The following is a 22,688-nucleotide window of genomic DNA, read 5'->3' on the forward strand; positions in this document are numbered from 1 at the left end:
TTATATTTTAAATATCTGTAATAGAAATGTACGCTTTCTCTTGTTTTGAGGAAGACAAAGCTGTGTTGAAGGTTTTATCTGCCTGCTTCCAGCCTGCCCAAGTGAGTGACATGAAACATGCAAAGCCCAGAAAGCCACCGTATCCTGGGCTGCATCCAGAAAAGTGTGGCCAGCAGGGCGAGGGAGGAGGGGATTCTGCCCCTCTGTTCTTCTCTTGTTAGGCCTGATCTGGAGTGTTGTGTCCAGTTCTGGAATCCTCAGCATAAAAAGGATATGGAGCTGTTGGAACGGGTCCAGAGGAGGGTTATGAAGGTGATGCGAGGGCTGGAACACCTCCCACGGGAGGGCCGGCTGGGCGAGTTGGGGTTGTTCAGCCTGGAGAAGAGAAGGCTCCAAGGAGACCTTATAGCGACCTTCCAGAACCCGAAGGGGCTACGAGAAAGCTGGGGAGGGACTGTTAACAGAGGCTTGTAGTGACAGGACTGGGGGCAATGGGTGTGAACTGGAGAGGGGCAGATTTAAGCTAGACACAAGGAAGAATTTCTCGCTGAGGGCGCTGAGGCGCCGGCACGGGCTGCCCCCGCCCCGCCGGCCTCGCGCCCGTTCCCGCCTCCCTCCCGCCATTCCCGGCGCGCGCGGTGGCTGCCGGGCGGCCCCGCGCTCGTGACGCAGCCCGCGCGGGGCAGTGACGCGCCGCCGCCCGGGACGGCGCCTCCCGATTGGTCGGTCGGGGTCGGAGTGGGGAGGGCAGGAGGAGGGGGAGGGGGAGGGGCGCGGCGGCGGCTCAGGCCGCGAGCGAGGGAGCGGGCGGCGCGAGGCCGGCTCGGCGCGGGGCAGCGCGTGAGGAGGCTGTGAGGCGGGGTTGGGGTGGGGGGGTGGGAGACGTGAGGCACGCGCGCGCGAGAGAGCGCGGGAGCGCGCCTCAGCCTGACCGCCCGTGTGAGAGAGCGCGCGCGCGCGCGCGGAGGGGCGGGGAGGGGCAGGGCAGGCCGCGCGGAGCCCCCGCGTCAGGGCCGCGCGGCGCGTGGCGAAGGGGCCGGCGGGGGGCGGCGAGGGCCGGCGCCGACGCGCGCGCTCTCGCGGGGGGGCGGGGGGGGGGGGGCGGCCGGCCCGCTGGGTCCCACCATGGCCTCGAGTAGCGGCGGCGGCGGCAGCGGGAAGATCCGGACCCGGCGGTACCACCTGAGCGCCGCGAGGCCGCCCTACGCCAGGAGCAAGCAGGTGAGGCCCCGCTCACCCCTTCTCGGGCGACCCCCTTGTCCCGCCATGTCTTCCCCTTCCTTCTCCCTGCCTTCCCTTGTCCACGTTCTCCCTTTCTCTGCAGTCTTTTTCTCTCTTGTCTTCCCCTCCTTTCCCCTGTGTGTCCCCTTGCTCCCTCTTCTTTCTCCTTCCTCCTCCTACCCCCCTTTTCTTCCGCGTCCTCTCTTCTTTTCCTCCCTGCCCCGTGTTCCCCCTTCTTTTCCTCCCCCTCGCGTCCTCCCTTCTTTTCCTCTCTCTCCCCCCCGCGTCCCCCCTACTTTTCATTCCCCTCCCCCCCCCGTCTCCCCTTCTTTTCCTTCCTCCTCTGGTCTCCCCCCTTCTTTTCTTTCCCCGTCGTGCCCCCCCCTTCTTTTCACTCCCCCCCCCCCCCGGTCTTCTCCCTTTTTCCCCACGTGTCCCCCCTTCCTCTCCCGTGTCTCCCCTCTTTCCCGTGTGTCCTCTTCTTCCCCTCTGTTTGTCCCCATTCTGCCCTCCCCCCGTCTCCCTCCCTTTTCTGTGTGTCCCCCCTTTTTCCCACGTGTCCCCCCGTTCTTCTTCCCGTCTCCCCTGTTCCCGCCCCACGTGCGCGGCTCCGGGCCGGGGTTTCCCGGTGGAACGGGCCGCGGGGGGCGGGGAAGGGTTTCCCGCCGGGGCCGCGGGGATTGTGGGATTTCCGGGCGCTCCCGGCCCGCGAGGGGGAATCCTCGCCTCCCTTTTGTCTGCTGGGGGCGCGGGGGAGGCGGGGGCCGGGCCGGCTCAGGTGCGCCTTCCCCCACCGCCCGGTCCCCGGGCCGTGTCCCGCCCGCCCCATCCCTCCGCAGGGCGAACCGCGAGGAGGAGAGATCCATGCCCGCTGTCCGCGTGCGCCCGGCTCGGAACGAGCCCCACTGGGTTAAATGGATACCGGCCTACCGAGTGTAGTTGCCCTGTAGGTTTAAGGGCGTCGCGTCTAGCGATTTGTCTTTCCTGATGGGTTTCAGATTGCGAATGAGTTCGTGAGGGTCCTGCGTAGTCGGGCATCTTCGATTGTCTTTTTTTTTTTTTTTTTTTTTTTTATAGGATGCTGCCCGCAGAACCCTCGGGTCTGCCTCTTTTATTTTCTTCAGTCCCTTGCCTCTGCCTAAATGTGCTGATGCAGTGCAAGTGGAATGTAATTCATGAGGCGTTTGTTCTCCTTTGTATTGCAGGGCAGAGTAGATGGATGATAAAAACCGGTTTGTAAATTGTGAGACAGAAATCCCGTGCTGTTCAGAGTCGTTGGAGGGAAAGAGGCAGAGGTCTTTCCCGATTTGTGTTCACTAAGAAATTTCACGATGCCCAGAGACGGTGTCCTGGGAATGGTTTCCACATAAATATATTTATGAACTTGATGTTGACCATTCAGGCAGAATTACCAAATCACTAACAGGGGCTAGGAGATTGGCTATTATATGTGAGATTGAGGGAGTGTTATGCAGGAGGTTTTGCTCAATTAGATTTTGTCATTGGAGAAGTCCTACATTTAGTCTTTTGTATAGTAATACTAATTGGCAGTGTTGTCCTTGTAAAGGTAGCACTGTGACGCTTCATACAAAGGATCACAGTGCTTAGAGACCAGATGTTGAAAGCTCTTATGTGAACGATAGAATAACGTTGAAATTACTGTGTTGTATGTGCTGGGACTATGTAGATAGCTGAAACCTGTCACATGAATTCAAAATAATTAGCACAGGAGGCTTTCTGACTCTTCCATTGTCTGTTACGCCTGTGTTTTCCAGTAGGTTTATTTAAACAGTGTCCCAAAGCAAACGCATGGATGGGGATGTCTGTGGGATTCTATTCAGCGACTGGATGCTCCTAATCAAATATGTACATCAAATTTATATATTGGGGAAAAGATTGTAATGATTAAGCAGACAAACTGTTAAATGGCAGATGTGTGTTTATTGCAATGGGTAGCTTTTTCACCCTATGGGGCTTGCTAACCAGCATTACGTAAAAAGATGAGCTTTAGGTAGATAGGTAACTTAAACTGGAATAAATTCACCAGTTTTCCTGCTTTTTTGTAACATCCAGTGACTAAGTATTCTGTAGTTAAGCGCTAATTGTCTCTTGGTAGTGAGTTTGGGAAGTCATGAAAGATAGTGCAATCTCAACGTGAGGTTATACCTCTGATTTTGATTCCTCTCTCCCCTAATTGTTGTCAGTAAGTAGGTTCGTAGAAACAATTCAGTAGAACTGCTCTAGGTGCTTGCAGTCACAGCTGTGGTCCTGAAAACCCTCAGTCTCTTATCTTTAAGCTCCAAAGGTCCCTGAGCACTGTATGAGGTAAAGCTCACAGACTTAAAGTTCTTGGAGTACCAGAATTTTTTTACCACTTGTGTGAGAGATGTTAGTGTGATACCTATTCACTGTTGTCTGGTTTCTGAATGTTGTTATTTTGCTATAGCCTCCTGGGGAATTCAGTCAGGTGAGAATTCTCTGATCACACCTAACGTGCACTGCAGAGTCAATCTTCTATAAAGTACAGCACCAGCTTTAGAAGACAGTTGGAAGAAGAGGTGCTGCTGCTGCTTTTTAATGACTGTTAGCTAAAGCATCTGTTCAGAATGTTTTTTTGCTTTAGATTCCTTTTTTGTGTGGAGGGATCAGCCTATATCTTCCACTTTCCCAGTGAATATCCCAGTCACCAAGCTGTATGTTGTCTTCGGTTCTCCTGGCTGAAGCTGTGTTGCTATCCAGAAAAAGAATGCGTGATTCACTAAGCCAGAAAGAGAACGTGTAAGAAGATGTTGCTCTCCAAGACTGGAGACATGCAGGCTCTGATCCTCAAATTCAGAAGTTACTTGTTTTATGTTAGGAGGAAACACATGAAGCCTAATCTTTCCTGCCCTTTCTCCTCTAGGTGCCTGGTCATTAAACTTTAGAGTCATGCTTCATTGTGTTTGTCTGTGTGTTTTTTTAAACCTGTTTTAAAAACGGCCTCAAATTGGAGAGGTGAGCAGACACTGTCTGGAAGACTGACTTGCGGCGTGCTGTCTCCCTAGGAAGATGGAAACATCGGTACAGATTCTTCCACTAGTGAAAGAAATAAACCATGGTATCTTCCCTTCTGAGCTACGATCCTGCCTTATAGAAAGTGCACTGTCAGCAGCTATCTTACTAAAGGAAGAAACAAAAAGTAGCAGCGCTTCTAAGTAAAGATAGTAGACTTGCCCACCATGAAGGTCTGTGGGGTGGGAATCCTCAGAAGGAAAATAGCCCTTTTGTGTCTCTGCCTTGCACATCCTGGAAGTAGAATTGAGGATTCCCTCCCTGTTGGCTGTGCTTTCCTAGTGTTTGGTGTTGACAGCTCCACACTAAATCCATTGATTACGCAATGGTTAGCTACCTGTTTACTTGGCTATTGCATGCTGAAATATCCAGCCTCCTGTGTAAAGAGCTTAGGCTCTTGGGTTAAAATTACAGCTTCTTTGAGAGCCAAGCGCATACAAGCAAGGGAGCTGTTGTATCCAGCATCTGGGTTTCATCTTCTAGATGTAGTCCCAGTGCTTCTAAATGTTGGATTTTCCTACTCTTTTAGGAAGACCGATGATTGTAATTACTAGTGTGGATGTGTTAATGGGATGAGTGTTTATATTGTTGACTTATTAAACAGCTTCTAGTATAGTGCCTGTATGCTCCTGTTTTATGGTAAATTTTGCTCTTGTGTATGCATGTGTGTGCACTGGTTTAGCCCGGACTAGTGCCATTCTCATTCAGGTTACATTTCTAAGGTTCTAGATGCGACCTATAGGAGAAGAAACTAAAATAATTGTTTTGGTTATTTTTTTATATGATAATTAACCATTCAAATGAAGGTATCGGAGTACTTTGACTCTTGTACAAAGAGATTCAGGCATCAGAGAAAAACAATTATCAGAAAAGTCTTTATAATCTTCCCATAAACCTGTATGTTTATGTTAAGCTTCAGCTTAGAGGTGTTTGATACTAGAGAGAGTATTTGTAGATTGAAACTTATGCTGAAGAGCAATAGATTTTTGTTTTCTTACATGTGTACATGCCAGTGTGTATTTATAATGTAGATATGCTATGCTGATATACAAGAAAACAGTCCAAATGTATTTTCCTTGATGGAACCAGGATAAGTTTGTGCATGTTTGTAGTTGATCTTCTGCTGGCATAGTTAGGGTATTACCTGAAAGGGGGTGGGGGGAGAAGGCTGTTTGAAAGGTACATTTGCTGATTCTGGTCATGAAAAGCCCTCTGGAAGTTTCATGTCACTTGAGACATCATCGAAGATTCTTCCCAGGGGGTATAGCTAGAGGATTGGGAACTTAAACTATATTCAGCAATGCCTACGTCATTACATTTTCACCTGCTACTGTCTCAAAGGTTGGCCGATTGTGAACTGTTGCTTGTTGTATGCATGGGATTTTCTAGGTGGGAAGTGACTGCAGGAAGTGGGCAGAAGGAAACTTAGAAACCACCAGGTTTATTTTGGGACAAGATTTTGAAACTCTCATGCTAAAGAGTTCCTAGAGTGTCGTATTGAGTAATGTAAACGAGGTAATGTTTCATAAACCTGAAACAGGAAAATATAATTAAAAAAAAATCTTTATTAAGAATGTTTATAGGGACCCCCCACAAGTATAACTGTATCGGTTTAACTCGTATCAATAGGTTTGTGTCTTGAAGTGTGCTTAGGTGGTTTGGTTGATACCTGTATGCATCTCTGCTTGTTTTGGTGTAGTAGTAGGTTAGCACATTGAGCTAAATATGGATAGATTTGAAGAAATGTTTAATGTATGTTTAAAGATTTGTTTTAGAAGAACAGGATAGTAGTTAAGATCAGAGGTTTAGTCTCTGTCCCAGCAATATCAAATTGCATTAGCAAACCAGATGTTTAAATGTGGTACTTGACTTTCTACTGCTACCGTAAACAGAAGTATCCTAGTTGGGCAGAACTTCTTAAACTGAGATATTGACTGTTTTCTCTCGCTTAGGCTGACGGTACTGTCAGTAGTACAACAAACCATAAATGATGATTGCTGTAGCATTTATTAGTATTTTAGGTTTTGTCTTTCAAAGTGTTGTCATGACAGCCTTGGAGGCTGTGAATTATTGGAGAAAAACAATATTAGTGAGGGGTATCTTAGGAGAAGAAAAAAAGCAGACTAAATAATTGTCTGTGTTAGCTGGGACACTGAAATTGCCTTTGGTTGCTGGCAGCACATCACTTCCTCTGAGTTATTTATTCCTCCAGTCAGTAATTAGAACTGGTTCTTTCTCCCTTGCTGTGAAGGAACTGAGCTGCTGCTGATTCTAAGGGCAGCGATACGACAGAGTTCAAAATCTCTTTTGCTTGCCTAAAAAAGTTTGAGCAGAGCCATTTCAGATTGGTGCAGATGCGGATGATGGTGGCATTGTGTAACAAATTCATAACACAATGGGATGACTGGCTCACTGGTCTCGGGGATGTCATATGCCTGGACTTCAGCAAGGCCCTCAGCATGGTCTCCTGAGTTAGCCCTTTAACCCAGTTGGTAAAAGATGAACTCATGTGGACTGTAAAGTGGTTGAAAAATTAGCAGGACCATTACCTCAACGATTTAGGATCTGCAGTGCAAGTTCTCCATTTTTAGGAAAAAATTCTTCACAGAAAGGGTCATTGGGCACTGGAACAGGCTGCCCAGGGAGGTGGTTGAGTCCCCTTCCCTGGAGGTGTTTAAGGCACGGGTGGACGAGGTGCTAAGGGGCATGGTTTAGTGTTTGATAGGAATGGTTGGACTCGATGATCTGGTGGGTCTCTTCCAACCTGGTTATTCTATGATTCTATGATTCCAGTGGCATCTGATTGCTAATGGAACCTCTCAGGTGTTGTTATTGGAGTTGATACTGTTATATGTCTTTATTAGCAACCTGAGATGAAGGAATGACGTACATCCTCAGCAGGTTCCCAGATGGTACCAGACCTGCGGGAACGTCAGCCCCAATGCATGCTGAAGGAATAGGGCTGCCATTGAGGGATCTCAACAGAAATGGGCTACTAGGAACTTTGTGAGGTTTGACAAAGGCAAATGCTAAGCCCTTCATCTGGAACAAACCAGCCCCGCGTACCTGCTGGACAACAAGTTAAACCTGAGTCAGCAGCCTGCCCTTGAGGTGAACGATGACTGGCTGCATACTGGGCTGTAAGAATGTGGGGAAGAATGTTAAGACAGGCGGGTTTTCCCCTCTATTCAGCACCTGAGGGGCTGCATCTGGAGTTTTGTGTCCAATTTTGGCATCTCCAGTACAAATAAAGGTGTTGAGATATTGGGGTGAGTCTAGTTGAGGGCCACCAAAATAATTGGGAGGGCTGAGGCACGTGGCTGAGCGGGCTGGGTGTATTCAGCTGAAGAAGAGTGAATGCCTAATGAGAGTACAGAGAAGGTGGAGCAAGGTTCTTCTAGGAGGTTCCTAGCACTAGGATAAGAGACAATGGACTCAAGCGGCAAAAATGGAAATTCTGATTTCATGTTAGGAAAAAAGTTCTACCTGTGAGAATAGCCAGCCTGTTGGAAGACCTGCTGAGAGAGGTCTCCATTGCTGGTGGTGCTTAAAACCCAGGTGGACGCAGCTGTGGGCAACCAGCTCTTCTTGGCCCATCTCTGAGTAGGAGGTTGGAGTAGGTAATCTCCGGGGTGCCGTAGATCCTCTGTGTGTGTGTGGTTCTGTCAGTGCTGCTCTTGGGCCACAGAGCACACAGACACATGTTTTCAGTGTAACTGTCAGTGTTACTTTAGGTTGGTAATCCTTTTGTTAGTTCTTCTTCTAATTCTGTCTTCAGGGCTGTGCTGCTTTTTGAGGGAGGAAATAATGGGTACGGTGCAAGGTTGTCCTCAAGAAAAGAGTAGCTAAGAGGCTTTTCTCTGCTTTTGCTGTTCTCTAGGCCTTTTTTTAAAAACTGTTTTCTGTTTTCTTAGGGGCTGTAGGTCATGTGATTCACTTTTCCATTTTTCTACTGTTAAATTGCAAAAGCTCTGTGGGCTTTTTGCAGGTTTTTTTAATATTCTGTGTAATCGATTTACTATTTATCATGTAGCTATCGTGCATCTACAATATGCTGAACAGTGATACTTGGGCAGTCATGAGAGAAGAGGGAGATGTTCCTCAGTATTTGTTTCTTGATACGTACTACTAAACCAATACAATGAAAACGCTCTGCTGTGCTTTTTGTAATGTGTAATCCAAGTCCTCAATGCCAAGGAATTACTAAGTGCCCACAATACTTTCTAAGTCAAGAATTCTAGCCATTAGGCAGATTTTTTAAATTACGTTTAGGGTATTAAATTAATTATCTATGCACTTTTATGAACAACTGCCCTAAATTTAGATGTATTTCTTATTTTCCTTTGCACAGATTTCTTGTGCTGGGTATCTTCCATTCTTGCCACTACGTTCCATATTTTATTTTATTTTTATTTATAGTGCTGCTTAAAAGTCTTGACTTGCTTTCTCTTTATGCCTAAACAGGTCTTAACTGCCTGTTATAACTGTTTAAATGAAAGTGCAGTTTAAATACACCTTTTAAGCCTAAGATATGCTAATTTTGCTAACAGCTGAGCCACTAGAAAGTAGTTACTTATCACTGCCTCTCATGGGAGATTGTTATCCCCCTACCTTGTTGTTGGTGGAAGGGAGAGGGCATATGCTCTCTAAATTAAGCCAAGTCAGTTGGACCATCTTATAACTGAGGGAAGGCAAGTATGAACCAGCTTGTTTGACTGCCTGAAGCAAAAGTAGTTTTGCAACTTGCTGATACAGTGTTTGTCATTGTGGTGTTCTAGATTGCTGTACAAAAATACTTACTCATTAAAAGATCTCTTAAGTATGAGGCTTGCTTTTCTTTTTTTTTTGGTGGAGGGCTTACAAATACATACCCCTTGTTTTGACAAGAAGAGACTTTATATGTTTTTTCTCCCCTTTGTCTAGAAACTGCGACAGCACTAAAGCTTTTATGTAGTGGCAGCAGTATTAATATGTCCAAGGGGGTAGCTTCCTTTGAGTTTCTATAACTCATCTTACAATTGCATGTTGCACTTAATTACAGCGCCTTTGTGTATGTTTGGCTTAGTTATGACTGCCATGCTTTTTAAAGTAAGCATAAGTTCTTCTTTGCATTCACCTTTGCTCAGAAAAAATGTGTATGCTGACACATGGACAGTAACCTGCACTGAATTCCCACAGCTACACTTCTAGCACACACACTAGCTTTGTGAATACCTGTGCCAGCAGAACATTTTCCTTCTCCCTGCTGAGGCTGTTATTATTGTCTCCTTAGCTCTGCTGTTGGGAAGAATTGTGTGAGTGTCCTGGAAAGCTGTCTGACTTTGCTTTTAGTTATGACTCTTTTTCGGATCAAACCTATTTGAAGCAGATGAGTCTCAAGACTCCTTCCCCTGTTACAGCTAAAGATCTGGTGACCTCCAAGTAAACCAAACAGAGTTAAGCTGGTCAGTTTGCATCTTCTTTGAGACTGGGTTACAGGTCTGTGAAGCGCTGAAATATTTACGATAACAAAATATTAAATTGGTGATGAAAAGCTATAGCGGTATGTGCGAGTCTGTAACGTAGGTGCATTTGTAGTTTAAGTCATCCTGAGCTAAGCAAGCGTAAAGAAGGTTTAAACTGGTTTAAATGTAGCTGTATTAGGGAATTACTGTGATGCAATTAGCTACAAGTTAAATTTAGTTATAAGGGTGCACCTATTCTGATGTCAGCCCTTAGTATTTGTTATTTAACTTAGGTTACTGAGTTATAGAATGTATAGATTTGTAAATGCTGTTACCTTCAGTCACTAAAAAAAATAATCTCTATGTGCAATGGCAATTTCTCCTGTTACTGGTGAGAGAATAGTGCTGCTTACTGGTGATATATTTGTGAGATACTCTTGGTTCTTTGAATTGAGCAGTGATGAAAAGTTATCGCCAGGAAGACACTGCTGCCCCTTATGGCTGAAGATGACTGACCTGCTCCATAGGTGACCCTGCCTTGGCTTTACAGTTTTAAAGTAGTACCATAAGATGTCAAAGAATATAATAGTAGCCACTGCTGCAGCTAAAGCAACTGTGCTGCGCTATGTCTGGGAGTCAGTGTTATAGCTTCTCCAAGGCACCAATTCTTGCATTTTTAAATCTAGGCAGGAAATGTATGCAGAAGGCTTAAATGTGTCCTATTTAAAGTAGCTGCAGGTTCTGGTTTAGGTGAATTGTGTGTTTAACTTTTATATGCTAGACAATGTCTATGTATGATGCTTAAAAAGTAGTAAGGCTTTGAGTTTTGCTGAAATATCAGATGATCACAGAGAATAGCTAAAGATAATTCTTCATTTTAACTTTCTTATTCACAAACCTGAACACGTTAACATTGCATGTGCAACAGGATTGATATGTTACATTTTGCAAAACCTCTAGCGTCTCTTGTTGTCAGCTCAGCTTGTAGACCAGCATGGGCGGAAAAGATGGTTCAGAGGGAGCATGAGAATGCTGTGCTATCTTTTAGCTCATACCAGATTTAATTTCAAAAATTAATTCCAGTCATCTTATTTGAAGATGATTTACTTTGTAGTGCCACTCCAAAGTAGCAGGAATGAGATTTTGTACCATTGAGTACTTAATTTTGTTGAAATATGCTTCAAGTTATCCATAAAGCCTTGTCTGGCCTAGAAAGCATTGGACAGGGAGGTAGACACGAGCATGCTGTGCATTCTCTTGAATGACATTTAACCTTTGCTTCAGGGGAGGCCTTATTGCTTTCTACAAATACCTGAAAGTAGGTTGCGGTGAGATGGGTGTTGGTCTCTTCCCGAGTAAAAAGTGACAGGCTGAGAGGAAATGGCCTCAAATTGTGCCAGAGGAGATTTAAACTAGATATCCAGAAATATTACTTCATGGAAAGGGTTGTCAACAGTTGGAACAGTCTGCCCAGGGAAGTGGTTGAGTCACAGTCGCTGGAGGAATTTGAAAGACGTGTAGATGTGGTGCTTAGAGACATGGTTTATTGGTGAACTTGGCTGTGTTAGGTTAACTGTTGGATTCAATGATCTTAAAGCTCTTTTCTAAGCTATACAATTCTGTGAGTTCTTGCAGAATTTGGTCTGCTCTTGCCTGTGTTTTACATGCAGAAGGTGATTAGCCTGTGCTACTATGTTTGTGAATGTTTTGTTTTTAGGCAAAGTGGCACTGAAAATGTTTAATTAATTGCTGGGAGTTTAGTATGCTATAGGAGGTAGCAAAGTTGTAGTGCAGGGTATGATGCTTTGAAATCCTTTGTGTGCATAAACTTATTTATTGTAAATGCAGGAAAGAGGAAGAGTTTGCTATTTCTATTATCAGTTATGTTTGGTAATGCAGAAATACTGTAATGAATTGGGTCTTACTGTGTAGAGAATACCTATAAATAGGATAGACAATTTTATGCCTAAACTGTGTATGTAAATCCTAAATGTAACATGTATGCTATCATATGTCACTAAATCTGATAACTTGTACTCATGGCCCTGTAAAGACCATATGGTGCTATGTGAAATGTATTTCTTGATCATTCTGATTTCAAAAACTTTAAACTTCTTGTCTGTGCAGTTACGTCAGAGATTCTTACACCATGTTGATTTAGCTATTGTTGTACTTGTTAGGTGAAAGTAATCGGTTTAGACTATATGTTGCCTTACAGGAAAAGAGAAAAAAAGAGTCTGAGCAGCATTTCGATTAAGGTAATTCTACATACAGTCTATGAAACTTAGCTGCCGGCACACTACTTAAGTGTTGCAGTCTTTCAGTAAAGAAATGTTAACTGTTTAGAGTCCTGTGTTATATTAGGAATGAACTACTTTAAAACTGCTTGCGAAGTTGTAAGTGAAAGTGTCCTCCTTAATCTCAAATTTTTTGGTTCTGATTCTGATAGATTCCTGTCCAGATTCCTGTCCCAAAGGGAAACACTTAAGTCATGCGTAGTGATTTACAGTGCCCATTGCTGATCACTGCTGAGGATTAACTAGAGCCTAATGTAGCGCTTAATACAAGGAAGGAAAAAAGGCGCCTTGTACTTTGCACTCTCTTTTGTAATGTTTTCACTGTGTCAACTAAGGATGTGGACAATTCTTGAGATAAAATCATTTAGTGTCACAAGGGTTTAACCTAGTGGTTAGACACTGATTTATGTATCAGCATATGCTGGCCTTTACATTCAGGTGGAAGTGATAATGATGGGTACAGATGTGCAAGTAGTGCTACAGTATAAGACAGCACCTGAAATTTTGAGATGTTTATTCTGAAGCTAACTGGACTCAGGAAAACAAGGCTCGCTTCAAGCAACTGGAAGACAATACACTGGCATCTGGAAACATAATCCCTTCTTCGTGGACTAGTCCACTTGCCTTAAATAAAGTTATTGTTTTTCAAATATTACGTAATTAATGACATTCCTGTAACATATTGTTCATATTAAGTCATAAGTTTGATTGTCTTTTTTTCTAAATGAAATATCAAATTCTACTGTCTTATGTCCAAAATGAAATCACTCCCTGAATAGCAGAAGCAGATCGTTTAAGCCAGTCAATGTCTGTGCCACTGCAAGAGGCGATCATGTTGTGTTTCCATTTCTATTCCTGCTTTTACATTAGCTCTTGTGCAGCCACATGGTGAGCTGGATCAGCAACCTGATGCCACCGAGGAGTATTCCTCACTGTCACAGCCTATGGATAAATTTTTGGCTGGATCTATTTGATAGGGCCCTGATGCAGTTTGTCCCTTGGCTACATGAGTTATTGGCAGCACACGGGAAGCGTGAGGTCAAAAGGAGAAAGGGACAAACTTTTTGCAGTGCAGACGCAGGATGGTTCAAAGGAGGGAGAAGTTATGTTTCTTCTTCCTCTTGTCTTGACTGCCTGATCTTAATGTCTCTCTTGGGCCAGTTCTGGTGCATTGAGCCAGTTGAACTCATTAGCAGAGAAACATGGACCTTTTTCCAGATTAATGAATTCAGCTAGTATGGGAGAGTGGCCTGCTACATGCCAAAGCTGGCATGAGGTAACCGTGGAGGATGGAGAGGACAAAAATTCCTTTTTGATGTTTGGAAGTGGTTAGGTTGACCTGCTCTGTCTGAGTAAACTTCACTCTTAGGTGCAGGTTTTCTTTTTCAGGAGTTTGATTCATATGTTTTAATAACTTGTACTTTGAAATGGGAAGCAAAAAAAATCTCTTGAGAGGCCTGGAGGTAAAAACTTGATGCTTTTCAATAGTGTGCATATAGTGAAGTGGAAATTAGCTCTTTTATCTGGTTGTGTATTTTGCATTTCTGACAAATTCATGTCACTGTATGACCTTTCTGTATTTTATGCATATAATATATATTTAGTATGTCTGGGATTTACTTGAGTGTCTCAGATTGAAATCAACTCAGTTACAAAATAGGTGTTTTCCAGTAATGCATCATTGCTGAGTGCTTCTGCCAGCACTTCGCACCCCCCCATGTTATGTGAAAGGCCCTTAGGCCTATTCTGTAAATATTTTTGACCAAGAAATAGCCTGCTTTTGAGTTTGGAAGACGAACTGTGACCATAACCTGTTGCTTTTCTTTCGTTATGTAAAACCTTGGAAGAAATGGTATTTTAAAGTAGTAAGTTATGACAGCTTTTAGTTTACTGGTTAGTATTTGTGTATGTCTTTCTGTTAGGGTTGCATCTCAAGGCAATATGCCTCGAATAACTGTAACTGTAGTTACTGTTGCTGGGGTGTTTGTGTACATAGACTTAGACATATCTAGCAGAACTGCAGGCACTTGGGATGATGCACAGAATTTGAAAAACTGTTGGAGATTTCCATTCCTAAGCTACTGGATCTTTTTGATGGATTTGTTGTTGTGTTCTGGTTTTCTGCTGATATTTTAGGATGAAGATGGAGTGTGAATGCATTTAAAATGAACGGACAGCTGTTGGTCCTGACACCAGCTCTTCAAGCTGCTGAGATTAGTCAGCTAAGGACTAAAACACATTCACTGACTAAACAGCTGCTGCGTGTGGTCAGGATTGCCCTGTGGCATCTTCTGCCCTTTCATGATACTGAGTTTAGAAACAAAAAGTTATGAGTGTTAAAGCTACGTGCCAGTGCTGCTTTCCCTGCTTCCAGCCTGGGACTGGGAACTAGAAGAGTTTTCATGCAGTAACATGTTCAGTGTAACTGTAGTGCATGAAGGTGTTCAGGAGCTGATAATTGTGGCATGAGGAGATTGGGATCTGAGCGGTCAGTTCGGATTTTGCTGGAGGAATAACCCTGTTAGTGTTGTCTTGGGCTGTCTGTGTCTTTTGTATTTCAACTCTGAAGGTCTGTTTGCATCAATGAGATGTGCAGTATCATTGTCAGCCTTTTAGAGGGATTAGTTATGCCAGTAAGGGGAGATGGGGAACTTGGGATGCCCAAAGTACAGAGCCAGTAGCACAGGAGCAGTAGGGGGAGGGTGCTGTACTGCTGACAGGGTAGGCTTGTGTTGCATGTGTAGGAACAGGGAAAGGGTGTTCAAACAGATGTATTGAAACTGAGAAATAAGAATACTAAAAGTTGGGTAAGATTGAAATGTCACTTTTAAAGACAGTATAAGGCATGACACTTTGCTGAAGTGTCCTGCCAAGAATATGGAGTGTGCATGTTTAAAAGTGTAGTTGGTCAGTGCTACCTTAACTGCCTGACTTGGACAGGAATCCAGCCATGATGCTTTATTGGTTGGTTTTTAGCTGTGATGGGCAGGTAGGAGATGCCATAAGGAAGTTTTCGTTTTGTTGGGTTTTGTTTTGGAGTTTTAGTTTTGCTTTGTTTTTTGGGGAATGGACATACCTGGAATGTGTGGCTTACTTTTAGGGGAGAAGTGGATTTTTTGTTTTAGCAATATCTGTGTTTGCTGATGGATTGTTCGTAATGCCTGCATAGTTCTTTCATAGTGCCTTTAATTAATGTTTTCATTTTGCAGACAGAAAATGGAGATGCATTTCCATGTGTTTAACTTTGCTTTGTCACTCAGCCAACAGTATTCTGGAGCATAAAACTAAGCTTCTTGTCTTCCACTGTGCCTAAGCCAGATGGAGTAGGTTATTAGTACTTGCTACGTTACGGCTGTGGTGAGCAAGTTCCAGCTCCTGAATTAGTTTGGAAAGTTACCTTGTGTTACCCAACTTAGTCTTAAAGAGCTGATAATGTGGAGAATGCTAGCAAGACTGCTGTATGCAAGAGAGGGTCAAACCAGTCTGGTTTTAGATATGAATGGTTAGATGTCATCTTGGTTAATTGTTAGTCTAGCTAGATTCTCTAGTTGCTCATTTGGATTACTAATGATTGGTTGTTTACTCTTCTGGATGCCTACGACTTCTTCCATCTTGAGTCTCAGGTAGCTTTCAGTCCTGGGAGGCTTTCTTCAGCAACAGAATCATACTGCCCTGTTTTATGGCCAGTAATATCTATTCTCTGATGAAGAAAGATCATTGCCTTGGGTGCAGTTTGTGTCCTGACCATTTGCTTGTTTTGGCAAAACTTATCTCCCGTGAGTTCCTAATACGATTTTATTCGAAGCAGTAAAATAGTTGCCCCAGAAAAAGGGGAATAGTGTTACAGGGAAAGGTGGAAATGAGGGGCTGGGGATAGAGTAGAGACTGCCTCTTTGCTGATTCTGTGCACTGAACTGTTGGTGGATGCTGGTATTACATGCAGTTAGTAGTTTTTGTTGGAAAGCTGAGGCTTATTATTTATGTGGGATTGCAGCAACATTCTGAGCGTGGCATACTTGTGTGCATCTTAGTTCGGTAATTGTGATGGATGTGTTTATTATGCTGTATTCTGTCTGGTTTAAACAGTCCCTGGTTATTTATTCTGTCTTTGTGCAAATACAGGATTAAATTACAGATCATTATGAAGAATGTCAAATTGTAAATTAAGACGACTTTCCGTGAAAAGACTTTTTGTTTTCTACTTTCCATTCCTTCTCTTTCCCCACCCCACTCTTAACTCCAGATTCAAGGGTATTTAATTTGTTTATAACTCCTGTAAGCTGGTGTTTGCATTATTGTGTAGGAAAGACTTGAATAGGCAATATGGGTTGCTGGTTTTATTTGTTTGCTAATTTTTTTATGAAAGTTGAATACAGCAGAGTTCTTGTTACAGTCTGCTAAACAATTTGAAACTATTACTATTATTACATGTTCAAGGAATATTCTGAATTTTCTACATCTGAATAAGAATTTTGGTTGTAAAATTTTGTTGCCTAAACCCTGAACAATGCTGAAGCACCTTGCCAGAGCCTTTGGTACATGTTTTAGCAGCTGGCAATGGAATTGAACAAAAATCTGTTTAACTCTTGTTACTTTTCAGTTTCCAAAGTCTTGAAATTAGTGAGTTAGCTTTTCGTGGTTGCTTGCAGCTTGCAGAGATTAGCAGCTGGTTCTGTGGCTGCAGTCAGAGTAAGACGGAGGGAGCTCCATGCTGCAAGCGATCTCCTGTGCAGGGCTGAGATTTGACAGGCAGGTGTGTTGAAATTTTGAGGACATGATGGGAAATAAGTGACTGCCCAAGCCAAAAGGGTAGATAAATGTTTCTTGAATGTGGAATGTAAGCATTGAAAATAATTGGTAAATGTCAGAATGGAAATGGCTTTCATGTATTCAGTAATTGCAGAATGTTAAGGTTTGGAGTGCCATTAAATGAAATTTGATCAAAATGGATCTATTTAAAAGTTCTGTAGTGAGGCATCTGTTATTCATCTAGAACTGTTTCTTCTAGGATTTCTTTCAGGATACCCTGACTGTGCAGAGCATAGCAGTGTTTTTATATACCTGTTGTTACTGCAGTTCAGCATTAGAAAAATTAGAAATATTTAAGTTCACTGATTTTAGCAGCTATTATGGTCATCACTGTTGCTGTAGGTAATTGCTGAGCTTTTGGTTTCAGTGGTTTTTCAAGTGATGGTGTTAAGAAAGTCAAAGAAAATGCATGCATCAGAAGCTATTTAGAAATAAGTTTCCTAGTGACCTTGTGACTTGACGTGCCTCAGCTGAACTCTGGCTTGAAATTTCAGGGTTTTGAACATTGCCAAGGTCACTGGGAAGTGTGGAAACCAGTAGGTTAGTAATCAGTGTTGGGTCAGTTGTTGTCATGTGTGTCCCAGATACATAGAGGTCCTATGTCAAGCATCATACCCCTCTATCTTATTCTTGTCCTGAATATTTTCTGTCCGCAAAGGCCTGTGCAAGGTTACATCCCAGTGCATGCTGTTGATTGCTTTTCTGTAACTAACAAGTGTTTTTTCTTTCAAGCAGGGAATCATCAGCAGAGTGACAGAATCGGTGAAAAACATTGTACCAGGATGGTTACAGAGATATTTCAATAGAAGTGAAGATGAATGTGTAGATAGGAATGAGTCTACAAACCGAGAAGAGATTCCAGTAAATTATCACCGTGATTATGCAAATGAAGATTCCATAATGATTGATGGGAGAGTGACGCCTGAATCAGCAAGAATTAATTTAGAAGGTATGTGGAAAACAATTTAGTATTCTGGCCATCTGTATTTATTCACAGATTTCTAGTTTTGAATCTGAATTTCTAAGGGAAACTGGAAGAAGCATTTTGACAGAATTGAAAAAAAAAACAACCAGAAATGCCACCAATAAAAAAAACTAAACGCAAACCAAAACCAAAATGCCACCAAAAACACATTCTAAAAACCCCAACAACTCTCTGTGAAACTGTTTTAGCCTTAAACTGTAAGCATAAGTGTGAAACATACTGGAGGTTGTCTTACAGCTCTTGGAAATCATGCATTAACTTCAGGTAGTCAATTAGCTAGGTACAAAATATTGATAATACTTATTTGCAAGTGTCCCGGGTTACATTTTGTTTTTAAAAGGTCTGGAGTGAATGTTTTATTTAATTACCAGAGTTCACTAAAACATTAGTTTAATTTTTTTTGTCCTCAAAACAAGAGACCAAATGCTAGAATGCCAGAGGTAAATTTCTTGTGTCCTGACTTCTTTTTTCTTTTTTTTTCTTTTGGACTTTTTCAATCAATTTGATAAAGTTCCTATTTAATTTAATGGAGAATTAGGGAACACTGTTTATAACGTTCTTTTTGAAATATGTAGCATTGAGGTGTGTGCATGGCTGTGGGGGGCCTTAGCCTATTCGGACGCTTGCCGAAGAAGTTTGCAGCCCCTTACTTTACCAGATAAAAGATTAGTCTGTGCTTTATATCCGTGCCTCTCATTGTTTCTGTAGTTCTCTATAAATTTGCATATGCTGTCATTTCAGTTAAATTTCAGTCATTTCTCTCAAATTAGCAGTTTTGTGGGACTTAATTTTTGATATGGAGAGAGGTTTTGTCTGAGCACTTGTACATAGCCATCTGTCTGGAAAGTCAGTTGCTTCTGTTGGCAAAACGAAAAATAATAAGGAAATACCTTTGTCACCAACGTCATCCAATTAATTGTAAATAAGGAGCTCTCTTGCTGTCTGCGTAGCTGTTGCTTGAGAATAAGGTTGGATAAAGGAATAGAGAAGGTCTTCATGAATGAGGAACATGTGTTGTCTTTCCTGAAGAACTGTGTGAAAGGACCTTTCAGTAAGAACAGCTGCACAGCAAACTTTCTAGCTCCAAGAAATCAGGAGCAGATGGACATCCTAGAACCTCTAGTGGCTTGTGTTGCAGTCTGTGGATGTTGTATATCAATCTTTCTTGCTATAGTTAATAATAAGGTTTTTTTTAAATTATCATTACTGTTATAATTTTGGAAAGCCTGTTTCTTCAGCTCTGAGGTTCCGAAGTGCTAGAGCCTGTACTCCTTTGCTTGGTTGGCCTTCAGCCTGCTAACGCTTTCTTTATCTCAAGTAAGGCAGTCCTAAAAATCTACCAGTGCTTTGTAAGAACTAATTACTAGTACTATGATGGTTATGAAGATTGAATGAGCTAGTTTAAGTTCGATGCAAGTATTAAGAGGACAGTGACTCAAAATAATGTTCATACACAGAATTCTCAGGAGAGACTGTGGACTTACATGGTTATCAGGCAAGATATCCATTAATAGCTGTTCTATTCATGTGGCCTGTGGGAGCTGTGAGACCACCTCTCGCAGGGCACTGACAGTGTTTACAGACCCTTAGGTTCATGAGATAAAAATGGCCGTCTTGCAACTGAGGCTTCAATGTGTACTTGTCTTTTGTGCCAAAAATCTCAGAAGTTAATGGGTAGGAGATAATGTTTTGCATCTTGATATGGTATAATTTGGGAGGGGGGGCGATGACACCAAAATAAATGAAACCCCCCAAAATCTCTACATATATACATTTTCCTGTTATCTATTCAGATAAACGTAATCTGTATTATAAGATTATATAAACTGCAGAGTTGTTTGTAACTTGCCATGTAATCTCAAATTTTAGCAAGCTTGTTGCAAGCTTTATCTGCTGAAGAATGAATTTATACATGCTTTGTTTAGTGAAAGAATTGGTGTTACAGCATTTGAGCATGAGGTCTGAATTTGGTGTTGTAAATCCTCATTGTTAGCCACTTGTAGTGCAACATTAATACTTAGTATTGAAAGCAGTGTTGCTGTTGTAATGACAGATGAAACCCTATCTGGGTGAGGAAGAAGTTAAATTCGGCTTCTCTATTTTTGTGCTTAGAACTTGGCAATAGCATGACTGTTGACAGAAAACAGGTTTTGGCTTCTGTGAGTTTGCCTATAGGAAACATAATTGTCGCTCTGTTTTTATTTAGAACCATCCACAAGTAGATCTGCATTGAACTTCTCAGATGTGTTAACAAGACCCTCTCTTCATCGGAGCCATTTGAACTGTACCATGTTGGATTCCACAGTGCCACATTGTCAGCCCTCTACATCTTCTTCACTTGGCATTGGCAGTCCTGGACTGTCTCTTGTAAAAGAAATAAAAGATTCTACCTCTCAGCATGATGATGATAACATCTCAACAACCAGTGGCTTCTCCTCTAGAGCGTCTGATAAAGGTAACTTTCATGTTCTCTAGTTGATTTTTTTGGTAACATGAAGTGCTTTGCATTCTTTAGTAGTCCATATCACCTTAGTAAATAAAGTAGGTGAATGTCAGATTTGGATGTTAGAATTAAGTTTAATTTTTTGTATTTTAGAAGTGTATAAAGTCATCACCTTTTAAATATAACCAATGCTTTGGAATAGATTTCTGAGACCTTAATGTCAACTTGAAGATGACTTGCTGTAGCTTGACATCTGGGTTGATTGCTTAGAAGGGATAGTGACTCAGAATACCTGAAGGCGGATTAAATGTGAATAAATACAGGTGACAAATAGAAACACAAGATGTTTTCCTGTGTTTGCACCAGAAGTCAATAAAGAAGCATCAGTTGACAGTACTGACATATGCTTTGTTGAATTCAGTAAGGGGAGTACACCATTAAAAAGAAAAAAAGATCTAATTGTATAGATGTAGTTGGGGACCTAGGTGATCTCTGAGAAAGGACAAACAGCAGGTTTGCAGCTTTTTCTAGTCCCTTATATAAAGGAGGATCAAGACATGCTCAGCAAGTTCTCTGGAGAACCTAGTTTTACAATTCAGAATGGATGTTTCCAGGGTTTGGCAATATAACCTGAATTTACTAGAGCTTTCTGGTGTGTTTCCATAGAATATACATGTAAAATAGGTCGTTAACTCTGTTAGTTCAGCCTTTGGGGAATTTTTCAGATCTAAAACCTGTGCAATTCTGACCTATGCTTGTTTCCAGCCCCTAAAACCAATATAAGACAAACTGTGTCATCATAGATGCACCAGTGTTTATGCAGTTCCCTTTTATTTTACTATGAAAGAATTAAAAATAAAATTGCTCTGCATTGGAATCGTACTATTGACTTGTGCAAGCTTTTGAACGGTTACTGGAAGGTAATGTATTTGCCATTCTGTGAACAGATTTCAGGTTCAGAGTTGATACTTAGTTTTCATACCATATGTGAAATTGATCCATTTGATGAACTCTGAAGGTCAAAGTGCTGGGGAAAGGAGTGTAAGGAGACTCTTTCATTCTATAAGACTTACTTTACTGTATTAAAGACCTCTGGAGTTAGCCTGTTCTTTGATCTTGAAGTTCTCTATATACACACAGCATTTACGTATAGCATGTGTCATATTTTGGCAGATATCACAGTTTCAAGAAATACTTCAGCACCGCTTCTCTGGTCCACAGAGGCTGAAAGATCTCACTCCCTCTCACAGCATCCTGCAACTAGTTCTAAAAAACCCGCGTTCAATTTATCTGCTTTTGGATCTCTCTCTCCTGTAAGTACTGCTCATTATTAACAGTAATCAATTTTGATTGTCTAGCCATTTTACTAACCACTTATCATTTCTGTAGTCACTTGGAAACGCTTCTGTCTTTAAGACAAGCCAGCTTGGGGATTCTCCATTTTACCCTGGAAGGACCGGTTATGGTGGGGCAGCTGCAGCAGCAAGGGAGACAAAAGCACGAATTGCTCCTTATCAGGTATGAGAACAGTAGAGTGGTTTGTAATTGAAGTATAGAAGGGGTAGCACTGCCCAAAAGAGTTGGGAGCAAAGAGCTGAAAATGTGGCAACAGTTCCTAGTCTACTCTCTCAACCTACAAGAGTAGAAAAGAAGAATTTGTTTAAATTGTTTTTTAACCATTTATGTAGAAATACTTGTCATAATGCACAAGGATGACAGTAGCACATTATGTTCTGGCCACTTGTTTGTAGTTAGGATTTCCTATGCTGAGTCTTTCAAAAAATTCCATTCAAGTGCTGTTGTCTGCCTCTGTCAGTGTTATGTTAAAGTAACCTGTAAATGAAACCAGTGATGGCATAACTTGAGAAACTTGTGTTTATAGTAGGGCAAGCTACCTTCGTGATATTTGTCTGTAAGTGTCACACAAGCACGTCTTCACTTATGCTATGAATATGTTGTGTAAAATTGTGCTCTTCTTACTGTAGTGGTAGTGTGGCCCCACCTCGAGTACTGTGTGCAGTTTTGGGCACCACAGTATAAAAAGGATATCAAGCTACTGGAGAGTGTCTAGAGGAGACACAAAGTTGTTGAAGGGTTTAGAGGGGAAAGCGGTATGAGGAGTGGCTGAAGTTACTGGAGAACAGGAGGCTAAGGGGAGACCTCATAGCAGTTCACTGCTTCCTCACAGGAGGAGGAGCTGGTGCAGGTGCTGATCTCCTCTCTCTGGTGATTGATGATAGGACCTGAGGGAATGGCAGGAAGATGTTCCAGGCGTGGGTTAGGTTGGATATTAGGAAAAGGCTCTTAACTCAGAGTGTGGTGGAGCCCTGGAATGGCTCCCCAGGGAAGCAGTCATGGTGCCAAGCCTGACAATATTCAAGGAGCATTTGGACAATGCCCTCAGCCCACGGTGTGGATGTTGGGGTTTTCCTGTGCAG

The 22,688-nt window shown here is 42.4% G+C and overlaps 1 protein-coding gene across 9 annotated transcripts in view; it reads left to right on the forward strand.

Annotated features, from left to right (window-relative positions):
- The first annotated feature begins 1,112 nt into the window (after positions 1-1,112).
- Positions 1,113-22,688, forward strand: part of NUP153 (nucleoporin 153) — a 47,959-nt gene continuing 26,383 nt past the window's right edge. For 6 of the 9 annotated variants that reach the window (XM_069853627.1, XM_069853629.1, XM_069853630.1 and 3 more), the window contains exons 1-5: positions 1,113-1,221; positions 17,555-17,771; positions 20,014-20,262; positions 21,424-21,563; positions 21,640-21,768. In XM_069853627.1, the coding sequence (XP_069709728.1) occupies positions 1,126-1,221; positions 17,555-17,771; positions 20,014-20,262; positions 21,424-21,563; positions 21,640-21,768 (831 nt within the window). In that variant the 5' untranslated portion in view covers positions 1,113-1,125. Of the gene's footprint in view, positions 1,222-4,300; positions 4,319-17,554; positions 17,772-20,013; positions 20,263-21,423; positions 21,564-21,639; positions 21,769-22,688 lie in introns of those variants that run through there. The other 3 variants (XM_069853628.1, XM_069853631.1, XM_069853633.1) reach the window with 2 other exon arrangements.

This window comes from Phaenicophaeus curvirostris, chromosome 3 (genome assembly GCF_032191515.1).
Source record: "Phaenicophaeus curvirostris isolate KB17595 chromosome 3, BPBGC_Pcur_1.0, whole genome shotgun sequence".
Taxonomy (NCBI): domain Eukaryota; kingdom Metazoa; phylum Chordata; class Aves; order Cuculiformes; family Cuculidae; genus Phaenicophaeus; species Phaenicophaeus curvirostris.